The 17,410-nt window shown below is 30.4% G+C and overlaps 1 protein-coding gene across 1 annotated transcript in view; it reads right to left on the reverse strand.

Annotated features, from left to right (window-relative positions):
* LOC119840451 (tubulin alpha-1A chain-like) overlaps window positions 1-13,745 on the reverse strand; it is a 23,397-nt gene extending 9,652 nt beyond the window's left edge. The window contains exons 1-2 of the mRNA XM_038367073.1: window positions 13,619-13,745; window positions 2,314-2,536 (exon numbers count right to left, since the gene is read on the reverse strand). Coding sequence (XP_038223001.1) covers window positions 2,314-2,536; window positions 13,619-13,621 — 226 coding nt within the window. The 5' untranslated portion in view covers window positions 13,622-13,745. The remainder of the gene's footprint in view (window positions 1-2,313; window positions 2,537-13,618) is intronic.
* Window positions 13,746-17,410: the final 3,665 nt, after the last annotated feature.

Here is a 17,410-nt window from a genome sequence, read left to right on the forward strand (position 1 = left end):
GAAAAACGGGTGTGAGTTACATACATACATACATACAAACATACAAGTGAAGCTAATAAAAGCGTGTTAAAAATATAATGTATCAAAACGCCCGACGACGGCCCGTAACGATTATTGAAGAAACAGTACACAATAATCGTTTTTTTGTAAGCTAATGACTAACCGCAGATAATATAAATTCAAAACAATAATTTGGGCACAGACAACATAATATTAGATTTGGGTGACATTCTTAATATTATACACATTTATAATAAATACATAAAAATAATACATTGCTATATATGTAATGTGCTGACATGCAAGTATCAGATATTATTTTGATTATAAAAATAAAAATCTATAAACTATTCCATCTTACTTATTTCGATACATTTATAAAGACTACAGTATGAGTGATAAAAGTCATCACCACTAAAACAATTTACTCTGTAACCGTAGTAGCTAAATATTGTAACTTGATCGTAAATTGTGTACGTTTTCGATGTTTCGATCGACGGGATTATATTTGTGCTTCGGCTGATGGAAATAGCAATTTGATGAGTTATAACTTGGTAATAGGGTTGTCAACTGTTCAATATACCTAATATTGTTAACTGCTAGCTGCGCCCCGCGGTTTCACCCGCATAAATCCTTATCCCGTAGGAATATCGGGATAAAAAGTTGCCTGTATTTTATTCCAATTGTCCAGCTGTCTACGTACCAAATTTCATTGTAATCGGTTCAGTAGTTTTTGCGTGAAAGAGCAACGAACACACACACATCCTTACAAACTTTTGGAATTTTAGTATTAGTAGGATTTTATATAACACTAGCTTTTCGCCCTCGGCTTCGCTGACGTATTTAATAGAAAATATAGTTCCTTGGTTTTAACCGCAAAGTTTCCGATTCTGTGGAATCTCCGGGATAAAGTCTATCCTAATCCTTAGATCTCATAAAGAGAGTTATCGGTAGTTAACCAATAAGTTAATTTGAAACCAAATTTAATTTCTTCCCAATCGGCTTATTAGTTTAAGCTTGAAGAAGAGACTGACAAACTGATATCATACTATTACACTAATATCCACACTATTATGAACATAAATTCGAAAGTTTGTTTGTTTGGATGAAACTGCTGAACGGATTTTGATGAAATTTGGTATATAGACAGAATATGAGTTTACTTGGATGATAGGATACTTTTTTTAAATGCTCGCTTAGGAAAAAAACAGGAATCTTGACACCCACGTGGAACCGGGACGAGCATCTAGTTATGATATAAAATATATTAACAAATTATAATATGTAGTAAAAAATGTATAAAATGCCTCAGAGAAAGTTGCGTTTTTTTAATGTTATTTCTGTAAACCTAGTGAAAAAAAAAAAAAAAATTTCTTTATGTTGGCAACCCTGTCGGATTCTCGGAGTAGGTAAGTATAGTACGGAATATAGATGTAATGACACGTTGCAGTAATAGCTGCCTCTTGAACGAGTTCAATGTCCATCTTATCTAACTTATTATTTCTTACATCAAGAGCACTCGTACAGTAATTTAGCTTTTTTCGAGACTTTTAGGAAATGGAAATTGACATATACAAATAATTGTCTAATGATGGAAGTTATTAAAAAAAACTAAGCATATCTCTAAAATAGCTTTATTTGTTGCTATTGTTTATTTTTATGTGAATAGAAATCGTCATAGCATATAAAATCAAATGTTTTAACTGATCGTAAAATCTTATTTATTTGTGTAGTTTCGATTCAGTTTTCTCATGATATGTTTCCACATGAACAAATTACAAGCTATTTGCTTGTAATTTGTATCTGGTTTGGACTATTACAGCGCACTCAGCTTAGAAAGCTAATTTTATTCTAACTTTTTGCTACGTTCAATTTAAAATTCATGATGATGCACTATTTTCTCTCAATGCGATAATAATTTGTTTGCCATTCCTTTTTTATAATTATGTACAGGTATTCAAAGTTACTAGACTGAAATTATCTTTTTTCTGAAAATTTTAAGAACGTTTTGTTTTATGTTTTGTTCATTGCCATTACTACAATAGTATTATATTATCTGTGATTCCCATCAATAAAATAATTCACAAAAATCTGATTTATTTAATAGGATTCTCCTAAAACCACATCAAAATTCCGAGAGTTAAAGTGGAAGTTCTCTAAATCTCAAAAATAAAAAGTATCCAATGGCAAAGGAATGTAAGAAGGAAATCCTAAATAAAATTTACAATTTTTAATTGACGTTCCCAAATTCAAAACACGTAGATTTTTAGTTTAAACTATAGATTCTGTGTAAAATAATGCTTCTCCACTAACCGACTACAGTAGGCTCCAAGTCGACGAAGACAGCTCTCGGCACGTGCTTGCCCGCGCCGGTCTCGCTGAAGAAGGTGTTGAAGGAGTCGTCCCCACCGCCCAGGGTCTTATCGGAGGGCATCTGGCCGTCTGGCTGGATGCCGTGCTCCAAGCAGTAAAGCTCCCAGCAGGCATTGCCGATCTGGACGCCGGCTTGTCCGATGTGTACTGAGATGCATTCCCTCTGTGAAAAAGATTTCTTGTATCGACGAGGGTTATGCGAAATACGTGCTGGTGATTAAATTGTGCTTAATCTTTTGGGCTTATTCTTTGCTTTTTATGCTGGGAATTTCATTGGTGATTATAAAACAAAAATATTATCACCTTGACGTTTGAGCTGATTTAAATAATTGTTATTAATTATTAGGCTAGGGCTTTTCCAGACTTTTCTACATACACATTTTATGCGTCCCGCGTGTAGATACATTTACTTGAAAAATTAAAACATTCAAAGTGAAGTAGTAAAGTGGAATAGAATGCAAATGCTTTTAGCACGAAATGGGGCGGAAAACGTGCAGACCATAAGAATATGTTAATGCATAAACACTTTCATTGGAAATATTTTATATTAACATTTTATAGTAGTTTCTCCGGGTTTAATACAGCTATGCGCATTCTGAATGTATATCTGAATAATTATAATCAAACCGAAAGTATAGATGTATGTATAGATTTTCAATAAAGTTTTTAGGTCAAAATATCCTTATATAGTCCCGAGTAAATGTTCGCATTGTGTAATGAAAGATCTACTAATTTATAATAGCCAATAAGTAGGTGTAAACAATTTCAATAAAGTCCTGAATACATTTTACATGCAAATTGTTCAGAGATAAGTAAGGGCATGACAACCTAGTACATGAACTTTGACATAAAAACAGGTCATGCTATGTCATTACACGCATAACTCTATATAGCAGAAAATATATAGTGAAAATCATATTCCCAGCTGTGTTCAAAGTTAATAGCTCCGTGCGTGACGGTAATTTGTTATAAACTACGAAATTAGGGTTAAGTTCAATGAACTACCATTACAGGACTGAAAAACTCCGTGTCTGCTACGCTTTGCTGTGTTATGATATGTTTATTGCGATCATAAATGTCCATGGTAGTGGAATCGATTTTTCGGTATTACATTGCATGTATGGGATAGATAATAATTATAAAGCCTTAAAGCTCTTATTTGTTTTCGTTTTCTAGTTACACATAAACGCTATGTATACATAATGTTATAAACTATGACTGAACCAAATGAACGACATATTGAACCTTTTGGTCACATATCAGTTTAGTTTTCATGTATGCAGGAATAACAAGTAAAAAAAAACCTAACAATAATTATCAAAAAAGTCAGCCGCCTTCAAATTATCACACTAAACCAAATTCAAATGAGACCACATGGAGGGCACCAGCTTTAAATAAAAAATAAATAAATTAGAATCATCAAAATAGGCTCACCCAGTCAAAAGTTCTGTGATAATAAATACAATAAAATACAGTCGAATTAGAACTTCCTCCTATCCTTAAAGTCGGTTGAAAATTCATTTAGTTAGGTTCTTATTGAAGGCTTATCATCTGCGCAGACGTTTAAGAGCCTTCATATTTTTGTTATGAACAGAAGTCTTGGGTTATTTATTTGCATCAAAGAGAACTTAAGAAGATTTTACATACATGAGGATTCCTTTTTTATATTTTCTTTTTTAACTGATATAGGTTGTTAATTAGCAGTAAAGCGATTGACCTCTACATTGATAGTCGAACTATGTAAATAGTGTAATTTTAGGTGTTGAGTTTAATGTTTCAGATACCAATGCAACGACTTCAACTCACATTAAATAATATCATAGATATAAATGAATTGGTAGGAACGATGGTAATTAAAAAAAAAATTATTTTGCATACCAAATTATACGCAACTTAAAAAATCAATAAAATAGACAAAGGACCCATGATATTTTATACAAATAAGATTGAAATGGCAAAAATATTAATCAAAATGACGCGTACTTCTCAGATTATCTCTGATAATCTCTCAAATGGATGCAGAATGGCTTGGCTATTAATGTAACATCATCATTCGTTACACACGAACAAACGGACATGCTCGATGAAGCATCATTCTGGTTTGTATCTGGTTTAATATCACATCTATCAATACTAGTTGCTACCAGCGACTTCGATTGCATTTCTAAGTGTTTTTCGGGTAAATTATACAGTTCTAGCAAACTTCATCACACAGAAAATATAACACTTTTTTTTCTAAATAAGCGTTAAACGTAATTACATATTATTAATGATGTAAGGAGTGTTTCTTGAAATTCAAATATAAAAATTCTTTCACAGTCTATGGATAAACTAAACAGCTTTTGGTAATTATTCGTTATAATTTAGGGTGATAATGTATGATTTATTTTGCTCTCTATTATTTGTATTATACCTTTGTAAACCTTTTCAGGCTAAAGTTGCGCTAGCGTTATCTTAATTAATCGAAATTTAATTTTGTATTTCTGGTTTTCTTTACTAAAAAATCTTCAAAATGTTTAAAGATTTAATCGGTAAACAAATATCTACAACATAACAGACAAACGTTCAAGTTGTTTTGGATAAATGTTAACCTACATTTATATGCATCGCAAAGCTAAACCGATGGGAATCTATGATATTATTCAAATCAGTTATTTATTCTTTGTTTTTCTGTTTCTAGGGATTTTTCACTTTCATGTCATGCGGTAGTTTGGTAACTGATGCACGCATTGATGTGAGTGGAGCTATTTTCAATTACGGTGCAGTATTGATTCCTTTGAAATATTTTCATCAATTAATCCTCATTTTTAAGTACTATGTTCAACTTTTTAGTGGGTTTTGATTATAGTAATTTGGTGTTAGTCGATAATGACTTATTTCATAAAACTTGAGACTGTAAATACGTACGAAATAAGAGAAAGCGTTTTCTTCTTTTAAAATTTTAATTTTTTTATCCCAATGTCACAATCATAATTATGATGAATGAAAACACCTTTTGATCTAACTCTATAGAAGATATACGAAAAATGTGTGTAAAATGTTTATTATTGACCCGTTTGTAAAACAAAACCCTTCACCTAGTGCAGTTTTAAAAGACACAAGAAAAATAACGTTTGACAGGAAATACCCCAATATTATGGGAATGCTTCATTGGCTGCGCAGGCGCGGTGTTGAGCGGCCAGCCAAATCCGCCTTTGTTTATATCCGATCAAGTGGAACTTCTTGTAACTACTTTTGTATTACTTGTTCATTTATAGATCAGAATTTAGATTTGTAAATAATATTGAAATCGTCATTCGCTATAGCTATATATACGTTTACGTTAAAACGTACATAACGTTACGTTTGACAGTCATAATCGAACTTCAACATACTATTACATTAATTATCTGTACTTCAATGCTTTGTACACCTACTATCAGACATAGTTATCTGATAGTACGCATAGCAAATGGTAAAAAATAACATTTAAAATGAAACTTCAATCACTAATAACTATGAGTAATATAACTCAAAGTATGCATTTTAATTACTGCGTTAAAAATATCAATATAAACAAAATTGTTAAACCATTTAGATGCAAATCAATCGATAAGTCTCCAAAACCCACCCACTTATTCAATAAAGGAAATGATTACACATTTAAAAAGACGTCCACATCGACAATTGTTTTACAATTAATGGCATCAATTTTCAACAACTATGCTTTTTGGGAAGCCATTACTTTTAGGAGCAATTTATTTGGGACAACTATTATCCCTTATATAGGCAGTCACATGTACACCATGACTAAACGTTAAAAATAAAAACATTAAAGTCAATGGTTATTTAACGAAAAACAAAATGAAAGATTTATAATGTTAACAAAGATTTTGATGAAAGCAACTTGAAAGTAGCATAATTTACCCCATAATTTTGACACTAGATCAAGAATCGAATTAACCTAGATCCATAACTTAGTTCTCTGTACCTATTATGTTTCTACGTTGATTGATGATATTGGTGGTACCACACCGTGCTCAGTACGCGGGTGATTTTTTAAAGTAGACACTATCGGAAGGCAGCTTAATTATCGCAAGTTCACCTAGATTTACTTGGCAATGTAAAAATGTGGTATAAAATGAGTTTATTTATGTTTAATTTTACATTGATGAATCATAAAATATTATGATTTATGAACTTATATAATGAACACATTTTTATAACAATTATAGATAGGTGTAGGTGAACCGCTCTATCGATGCATTTTAAAGTTTAAGTATGATTTAAGTGAATTTTCATCCTAATATGTGTGGACAATACGAATGATTTCGTTTATATTTAATGTTCTATCGTATTTTACCATAAATGACAAATTAAACAATTGTAAAAATAAGGAAAATGTCATGTCAACATGCTGCGTGAGCATTATGATCTTACACTTAAAATCAAATAACATACAACTTTCTAATGATCTACGTCCAGGTAAAACTATTACAATGACGAGTTATTTATTTATGAAAATCGTTTTTACCGACTTCATTCACAATATTAGCGAAATAAGATTAATGATAACTTGAATTTACGAAGCGAAAAAGCTTTTTAAAACTTTGTATGGCAACAAATAAGAAGTTATTTAGTTTAAAATATATTACAAAAGACTGTAGCAGCAGCGGTCTTATAAATGGTTCTGATTCAGCACATTTTTTCTCTAAAGTCGTCTTTGCTTCTATTTAATGAATGCGTATATAAAAGAAATCACTCAGGCACATAGGTTTATTAACAAAGCAACCCTTGACGCCGTGTTATAAAATACTATACTTGTAAAAAATCGATCAACCACACCACTTTTATTAGATAATCGGTATATTTAATGATAGAAACGTTTTATCAGTCTAGATATTAAAATATGGTAGCCTATATTTATTTGGTAGGAGTAGAAACCAAAAAATGAATAATTTGATCAAATTGTATGTAAAGCTAGCAATAAATTAAATATCCAGTCCGTACTCTGTAACTAGTTTGAGATTCCATAGGATTTCAAATTAGCACTCTAAGAAAAAATATTAAGAATTTTTAAATAATTCCTATTATTTCTAAATATAGTATGTCCGCCAAACTTTAATTTTATTCAGTCATCTACCTAGATTCATTACTAAGCCCTTCGTGTAATAAGAGCTTTTCTCCCTAGGTTTTAACAGTGTGTACTTAGCACATACACTTCCCGTGGATGCCTTAAAAGCCCTTTCCGCTGGGGCGGAGCACCCTCCATCAATATAGGGTTACAAACCCCTTACGTACGCAAATATTGCGGCTTTTTATTTGGGAACACAATGACTAGGTATATAGTATTAGGCTGCACAATGACTGGGTATATAGTATAAGGCATAAGCTTTTAAATTATTCTAATTAAACGTAAATGAAGGTTTTTTTATTACTTAATTAGAAAACTAAATATTTATCAAACGTACTAGACTACTAGCAGGCATACAGTATATCCTTGATTAAAGCAAGGGAAACATAGAATGAAACATAGCATGCTAGACAGCAGTGACTTAAATCCAGTGTTTCCTGTAGGTGTCCTGAAAACGTCTACCATGAACCAGGTTATCGGTAAACCTACTTACACAAAATTAATGGTCTTCCCTAGTTTCTTGCTTTATTATGCAACGCAAAATTTATAAGAATATTACGAGAATTATTACTTACTAGGCACTTTAAAAATATATTTACTTTGCAAATGTTTAATTTATACGAATATAATTTTCTAGAATTATAAATACAACTTTTCAATTGTATTTATAACTATACAACATTTAAAAGCTTTTTAAAACTCCTGATAATGTTTAATTTTACAAAACACGAAAACAAATATCTTGATCAGATTACATCATTATATACTTATTACATTATTGGTACAAATTATTAAGATATGCTTACGTATCTGAGACAAAAACAAACTAAGTTGTACATAACACAAGATAAATTGGATACAATAAAACCCGTTTTAATTTATCTATAATTAGATCAATATGTTATTGTTTTACGCAGAAATATCTAGGTGCAAATCTCTATCAAAATCTGTGATACTGTAAGCCAAGTAATAGAGACGAGGTCAATGTACACGGCTAATTCCGACTGCGGAGGAACATCACAAAAAAACCTCATAAAAACTTACAATAATGGATCGAACTTTACACTTTATTTGGTGGATTACAGGAATGTAAATTTAGCTTCTGATCTCGATTTGTACTCAAAGTAATAATTTATTTATAGGTTAGAAATTAAAACGGTGGCCATACCAATAAATAATATTCGAGTGTCTGTTCATAATATTAAAATAACCGCTATATATTTACTAAATGCATATCGATGTATACTCTCTGCCGTCTCTATCATCTGTATTTCTAGATTCAAAATTATTCAATTTGACAATATCAATGTCAAATTAAAAAAAAAAAACAGAACGATAAGGCAGATGTCAAATTTTGACAATATTAACGTCAAATAAAAAAAAAAAACATTAAATGATAAGCCTTCTCATACACTGGTGCAATATATCATAACAATGTTCCTACCAACACCCATCATGGTTTTTATCTGGCATGAGACGCATGCTGACAAAAAAAGGCAAAAACATTTCAAATCTATTGTCCGCTGGGGCGTGCCGTGAAATTTTGGCTACTAATACTTTGATATTATTTTTCACAAGCGTGTGATTAAAAAAGAATTAAATTTTTGTAACATAACATTTAACATCGGTTCGATTTGTTACATTCTCGCGCAATTATATAATTTTATGGTTGTTATTAAACATATAATTAATAATGAACTATATGTAAATAAATGTATATATAATTTTGCTATTTATTGAAGGTGTGAAAAACATTTTATGCAAATTACACATTCAAACGTAAGAGACTAATAGGAATCGTTATAGGTATATAGGTAACGACAGGTTCTTAGGTTTATGAATCCTTAGTAGCGTGTCTTAAACTTTTGGAGAAGTATGCATCGTTTATCTAATATAAATGATTTATCTAATATCTGTCTAATTATGTGATATTATGAAAACCATAAAATATTCACTTAAAACTTATAAACACCATAAAACACTGATGTTGTAATGAAATATAAATAACCTGTATAATTGATAATAACAATATAAATGAATCAAATAACGCGGAATGTCAAAACAAAGCGAATGAGGAAAGATTTCTTTGTAAGACTAAATTTAATTTGAGACACTGGCTTCTTGAAACTCTGAATCATTGTAACAAAAAACATCCGTTTTGCCTACACTTCGTACGACTGATCAAATTAACTAGTGTATTTGCAATACATAACATAGGCACTATAATGAGGATATTTTATTATTAACTATTTCTTTTGCTTTCATCCTTTTCTCTTCGTTTCTTTTCTTTTATAAGCTTATTTCCAATTCAAGTAAGTTATTTTAAAATGCCTCTATCTATGCCGAGGTGGCTTTATTCGAAATAGTTTATTTCAATTACACGAAATAAACTTAATTTAAAAATTTAAGCTGTTAATATTCTCTACAGATTTCCACTGATTAATGATGTATACATAGATATAACGATCTTTATTTTCAAATCTTCAATATACTAATAATAATATGATAGAAGAGTTCGTTTGTTTGAACGCACTTATCTCACAAACTACTGGATCGAATTCATAAGTTCGTTCGATTGATTGTGTTATCTGCCGCGGACAAAGCCAATGCGGATCGCTAGTCGCATACAAATTTTTTGACGTTGAATTTAAAAATAATTTAAATTTTCAAACTATTCCAAAATCGTTCAAAATATCCCAACTATCCAGAGGTTGAAAACCTCGTAAAGTAAATTGTATAAAACCGATACGACCCGCTGAATAAATATTTGAAAATGTTACTGAATCCCGAATGACATGAAAATGGCGATGAGTCACCAAGGGAGGGGCTGGTGACGTCACTCTGGAGTACTGAGCGACGCTTCCAAAAATTAATTATTACATTTTGTGGGTGAGGACTGAGGAGTACGAATGAATGTTCATTAAAAGTTGCATATGTGATTCTTCGATTACAGCTTAACTTTTATTATTTCAACGCCCGAACAAAAAGTAAGTTTGTATTTTACTTGAATAGTAAAATATATGATATGAGGTATTTTTTTGATAATAAGATATGTTTATAACTTTAAGATGCACTTAATACACAAATAACAAATAATAACTAGTCTATGATTCTTCAATGTAAAATGTTAAGATACAAACATGAATTCATTGGATCCCGCACTAGGCAATTCCTGTCCTGCGGGACCATTAACGGGTATTTTTAATAGATATTAAAATAATCCTACTAATTATAAATACGAAAGTTTGTGAGTATGTTTGTTACTCTTTCACGCAAAAACTACTGAACCGATTGCAATTAAATTTGGTACGTAGATAGCTGGACACCTAGAATAATACTTGGGCAACTTTTTATTCCGATATTCGTACGGGATACAGACTTACGCAAGTAAAACCGCGAGGCGCAGCTAGTGTAAGATAAAAATTAGTGCTTTAATCACAATTCGCTTCAAAGAGAAAGCACCTTAGTAACACATAGCACGAAATATTTCATACTTATATTTAATTATTAAGGCACGGTTTTATATATTTATTAATTAACACACGCAAAATACGCCTTTAGGTAGAACCACTATGTACGTATTCTAGTTCATTATTAAGTATTTACAAATGTAAAGCTCCTGATCAATAAAATTTTCAAGTTTTTTTTACGGTACGTTTTTCTTTTCATAAGAACCTTCTTTGTTGTTTGAAAAAAATTGTCGAATTGGACGACCAGTTCTCGAGTTTTACGCTTGGAAACACATTTGGCGATTCATTAATATATTTAATAAATAAATCGATCATATTGTTCTCAATATTGTTATAAAATAGCTATGTATTTGTATGAATGCCAATAATACATGAACAAAATCGTTCTTCTTTTATAGATTAAAAATAAGCACTTAGTAATATCTAATCTGATAAGCTCACACCCACGTATTGCCTGTAGTATAATTATATGGTGTCTATTTAATTGTTTTTAATACACGTACCTAAATATAGAAGCTGTTACACGGCCTCTAACAGATATTATGTTTTAATTGCATCGGATGTTCAGTTTTCAAATATTTGTGATAAGAACGAAGTTAGTTCTAGTAATTCTTTTTTTTCGCCGTTTTTTTCGGCCAGTAAGATGTTATCAAAAATATGAAAAAAGTTCACGTATGTTAGATAAATACTTTGTGAAAACGATATCGAAATAAATTATAATTTTTGTCTTTGTCCACTGAAACTGTTTCTGAACAATAATTTTTTTTCTTAAATTTGTCAGTAGGAAATATTTTTTCGCACATTCCTCGTTCAAAGGTCATTGTGCTGACCGAAAACGTGTTAAATGCAGCTTTTATCGATATCCTGCAAAAACTGATTAAATGCTTTCACGCGACAATAAATTGCTACAAGGTACAGGTTTCATCTGTGGTGAGATACTGAAATTACATTTTTTTTTGGCAGAAGGTTGAATAATGTTGTATAAGAAATAAATTTTCTATTAATATTGCCCATAATATACTTTGCTTTATCAAATAATTTTGATTCTATTTCTATTGTCAAAATTAATTACATTATTTTAATTTAGCATTAAAGTAGTTTAGTTGTTAAATTATTCAGTTTGATTTCGAATTTAATGGAATATTGTCACATATTGGATAAAAGTATCAAACGAAAAAGTTTTCCGTAAACTTTTGGATATGAAGTATAAATTGACAAATGACATGAACTTCTAAGCTCATATAATTCTAAAAAAAAAGTTTGATTTGATTTTTAATTTCTACTTATTTTATTTTCTACGCTCTTTTATGACGTACTGGCATAAAGAGTGTAAAACGCGAACCCCTCAAATAAGGTGGTTGCATTAACAATAGCTGCATTGTTTGTCACGAAGCATGTCTGTATGCATTGTGTGTTCGGGAACTAATTGCTTATTCCCGATCTAATATTTATCGGCTTGAATAAAACATGCTTCAAGGAACAAAGGATCAAGGAATTGGCAAGAGGTGGTCTAGGAGTTCGTAGTATTATTAAAATGGTTGAAGCGTAAGCGAGACTAGAAAATTTTCTTCTTTCGATAGAGAATAAACAATGTTAATTACGATGATTAACTGTTTAATAAGTTTGAAAGTAAATGAGTAGGTACACGAGCGATTCGTTAATTATGATTCTAAAGAAACAATATACAAAAATGAGGATATATTAAGCTTTTATGTAGATCAGTAAAAGTTATTTTGTTGTTTAGTTATTTAAACTTTTAACAAAAGTTTTTTTTAATATAAACTAAGTAAAACATTAACTAATGTTTAATATGCACATTAACTAATATTATATGTTCACAAATGTAGGTCTGCATGTTTAACATTATTTTATAAGACCGTCGTATCCAGGAGACTAAAATATATAAAAAGTAAAAGAAAAAATTAAAATCATTTTCATTGACAAATGATCGAATGACAAGCATATCCATTTAGCTAATGGCTAAAATAGATATTTTTTCTCTAATACTTATTAAGCATTAACGGCTGCTTTAAATTAGTTTGATCAGTCAAACGCGAAATTGGTATTGAGATTTCAATGTAATCTTATAGATGAGAGAATCTATAAAATAATGAAGTTTTGTTTGGCTGTAGGCGGCTTCAATGTCTAGTTAATATAGTTTATTATAAGAATCTAGTACAAAAAATTAATTAAGAAGGAAAACTGAATACACCGATTTTAGAAGAACGAATTACCCACTAATAAATATTAATCATATTTTTTAAATTAAATGATATTGAGGATATAGTAGGGAAATATATATACATAGCTACTTATTTTATAAAATATTATGTAATTTAATAATGTACATAAGTAATAATTAAAAAGTAAATTAGTTTATTTTTGCCTTTAGATATTCTATATATATTTGGATATTTATATTTCTAGTCTCATTCTTTTTCATATATAGTAAAGAATGTTTGATCGAGATGATTTAAAAATTAAAAAAAATTCGACAAAACTTATCCGAAACCAATACGATTATTTAAGTTCTCTTATATAGATACGACTATATTGTAGCTGTAATACATGATATAAGTATATTTCGACCATCCAAAATTTTGTAACAATATTTTGAACGCATTTTTTGTTGGCAACACTTACTGAAAAAAAGTTAACTCACCATGTTGCTATAGTTTAAGTCTCGAACGATAAGAGCGGTTTTGGCGTGGCGAGTTCGCTAGGCAACGCACCGGGCCGGACTGGTGGTGGTGCGTGGTGCCCACTGCTTTTATATAACGTAGGACATGCGCCGGGACTATTCTGGAATGATGATGAATATGGTATGTTTGAATTTTAAATTGGATAGATTTTGAGGAAGAGACGTCATTTTGGGGGTTTAGAAGAATGATTTTCATTCGTTCTCTATCTTAGGTCATGTAGAGCTGTTGATTTTAAATTAGGCTTTTTTCCTTAGTTTGGTAGGTAGGTTCTTACTACAGACAGTAGACATAGGTACATTTTTTTTTTGTTTGAATTAGCTATTATTTAGCACTAAATAATAACTAATTCAAGTTTTTAAGTATAATTACTAATTCAAAGTTATCCTAAAAACGTAATAAGTGTATCATTATTATATTATTGGGTGTATAACCATAAATTTTATTAGTCAAAAAGAAAATTGAATTAAATATTACACTTAAATAAAATTGAAGAAAACTCCTACTTAAATAAAAGTTAAGAAAACTTCATGCCTCACCACATCACGATAAAAACGTAACTATAAAAAGTATAGAATGATTCTCCAAAACATTTTTATATATAAATGGAAATGTATTGTTATTACTTACTATTAACAGCAAGTCAAAATGAGATCGAAGCGATATCGCATCGCAAGTTAGGTCTAGATTCAGAATAACACCGTGTCACGTAGCTATATGCACTAGTGTGTCCAGACTACAGACAGGGCTTGTCTTTCGGCTTAGTTTGTTGGGAACAATGAGTAATATAAGGAAATTAATGTTATTAATAGATTCATTATGCATTGTTTGGTTACATCTGATTTTATTTTGTTATTATTGTATTTATTCCCTTCTTTCAATGATATAAAATTATAAAATAATGGATGTATTTGTGTTCAATTATAGGAAGTTATGCGTTTCTTTTCATTTAAACTTCTCTACTCTACTGTCTCTACTATGTAAGACGATTAAGTGGTTTTTTGATTTAATTTTCAAAGCGATCATAATCCATTTTTGACCTATTCTACAAATATATATATTTTTTATATTGCTATAAATATAAGGTTTCTAATGAAGACTTATGGCAAACAACTCCTTTACAGGGCTAGGTTCTGGTTGCAACTGGCATGTTGAAATTAATTCCAGCATTCCCAGCCATTAGACAAAGCTTATTATTTAAAATACACAAAATAAAATAAAGTTCTTAATATATTTGCATTGAAAATATGCTCTTTCAATTAAAATATATATTCGCTTTCTCAAAATATGGTCACAATGAAAGGGTTGCCTATAGGGAGACTAAGATGAAAAGGGATGCTGGTTCCCCAACCTTGACCCTCGTTGCAATCGATAACTTGTGTTGACATGAGGGAACATGCATTTTTAACCTATTTTACAAAAAGCGGAGCTTTTGCCGACGTTAAAAAAATGAAAAAAGGTTCCCAACACGTATTTTTAGTTATCAAAAACCTCTGACATTGTAGCTAAATGATACTTCTGATTGGCCTCATAGAAATTTGTTAAATAAATGATCATCGATTTTTATGTTTTTTAAGACGACTTACTGTTTTTATTAAAATTATATTTGCTATAAACACTAAATAAATGCTACTTATGATTAAAAATTATTCCTGACTTTACATGTTTCTTGAATAAGAGATTAAATGATATGAAATTATCGATTTTTTGGAATGACTAATTATCTCGTATTTAATATATTCAATTGAATTATAATTATTAAAATCCATTTCGAAATGTGTTTAATATGAGCACAAACCGAAAGTAAGTACCGATATATATGAACAGTTTCTCAAACGAAGTGATAAATGATGTGTCTATTTATCTTTTAATTGGATAAATGCTGCATTTTCAATGATATTTATTAAACTATTTATTTGGTGTCGTACATACCAAATTTAATGTTTTTTTTTAAATTATTTGAGTTTTTTTAATAATATCTTCCAGACTGCCCAATATTAAAATAAAATAAATGTTGTTTTCATTTTTTAAGACCGCAGAGTTAGTTAATTGCAAATTATGAACTTAATAAACGATTGAAACAGGATCTGCTAGTCGATAGACTTAGATGTATGATAATAAATACAATATGCGTTTTCCTTTTTCTCCTTACCATATAACACTGCATATATGAGAATATTCATTTACTATTTATGAAAACTGTTTTGTTTCACTGATTATAGCACCTCGTTTGCCCCGCATTATTATTACATCTGTGGAATGCGGGCTTCCATCAACTGAGGACACTAATGACCTACATTTAAAAAGCCTTAACACATAAAATTATATAATTATAGCAAATTACACTGTCTGTGTGTTTGTTATATATTTATACGTTTGAAGAAGTAAGGTGCTTTATGATATACAGAAAGGTTGATGTTGGAACAAGACATGCTTTTTAAAATAAACGAGAAGGGTTGAAATAGGGGATGGTATTTTCTATGCGCAACGGCTGTCGTGAACAGCTAGACACGGAAGTGCAACGAAACCATGTGTGGAAAGCTATTTTCTAAAACTAATTTTTTATTAAATATGCGTTGTCATCATGCTATGTTAAATACATCTAAAAATATTTAAATAGCTTGGAAAGTGGAAAGAATAGTTTGGAAGCGCTTCTCTTACAATTTACATGCGGAATTATTGAATTTAAATTACATACTTCACTACTATGTTTCATTACATTAACTTCTAATTTATTCTTATTGTATAATATTTACACGTGAGACGTGCTAGCCTAATCTAATTTTCATAATCTAATTTTGAACCGGTGTTCCCAAAAGCGAAGAAGGTTCCCAATTCGGCTAGTTTTTGGTTTCAGTACTCCATAACGAAGTAAAGTTAAGTTTTCGGGACTTATTTAACAAATCTTCTTCTTCTTCTTCTTTTTGTTAATGGCTTCACCCAACGGAGGGACTGCGCCAATGTCCAGTGTAAGTCTTAACAAATATTTAAAAATTTATTCCTCGAGTGGGAAAAATTTATTCCATGGCGAATAAATTTTATAATATTTATTTTATTAATTCAATAAGTATATTTTATACATGCAATTGAGTACATATTTATTTACATTTTCTTGATACTTTTATTTCAATAATTTTACGTTGTTTTTGTAAGCCGCGAAAATGATCAGGCATTCGCTTGAGGCGTGCATTAGGCAAAACATAAGAATAAACAGTATCTGATACAAAATTGTAGTAAAAGCAGCTATATAGTGGTACATAAACTGTTATTTTGCTTTTTTCGCAATATATCGAGGGGTACTAATAGTGCTTGAAGACGACCCACTGCGTGTTAGTAAAGTATATAGTAGTTACAGCATAATGTAAAATTGTTGTCTTCTCCCATATAAGGTTACACTAGTGTAACATTTGGCGGTCGCTGTTCTTTATATGGGAAATGTTCTAGTTTCTGTGGAATATATTATCGTATTCGATTTCTATGACTCATTGATGCTTGAACTTGGTTTTTGGACGGCTGTTGAGAATAATTGCAAGTTACCATTAAAAATGTGGTGTTTAAGAGTTGTTTAAAAGTTGTTTTAAGAAATGATAAGCTATCTCAAATAAAATAGCGGATACACTAAATGGGTCTTACAAGTGGTAAGTGCGTTTCACTTGTCTGTCAAGTGGTAACTTATTGGTAAAGACCTCGGACTTAAATCGAAAATTCAAGGCCGAGACAAGACGAACGTGCTGGGAATGGATAGATTTTTCTGC

The sequence above is a fragment of the Zerene cesonia genome, chromosome 6 (assembly GCF_012273895.1).
Source record: "Zerene cesonia ecotype Mississippi chromosome 6, Zerene_cesonia_1.1, whole genome shotgun sequence".
NCBI classification, from domain to species: domain Eukaryota; kingdom Metazoa; phylum Arthropoda; class Insecta; order Lepidoptera; family Pieridae; genus Zerene; species Zerene cesonia.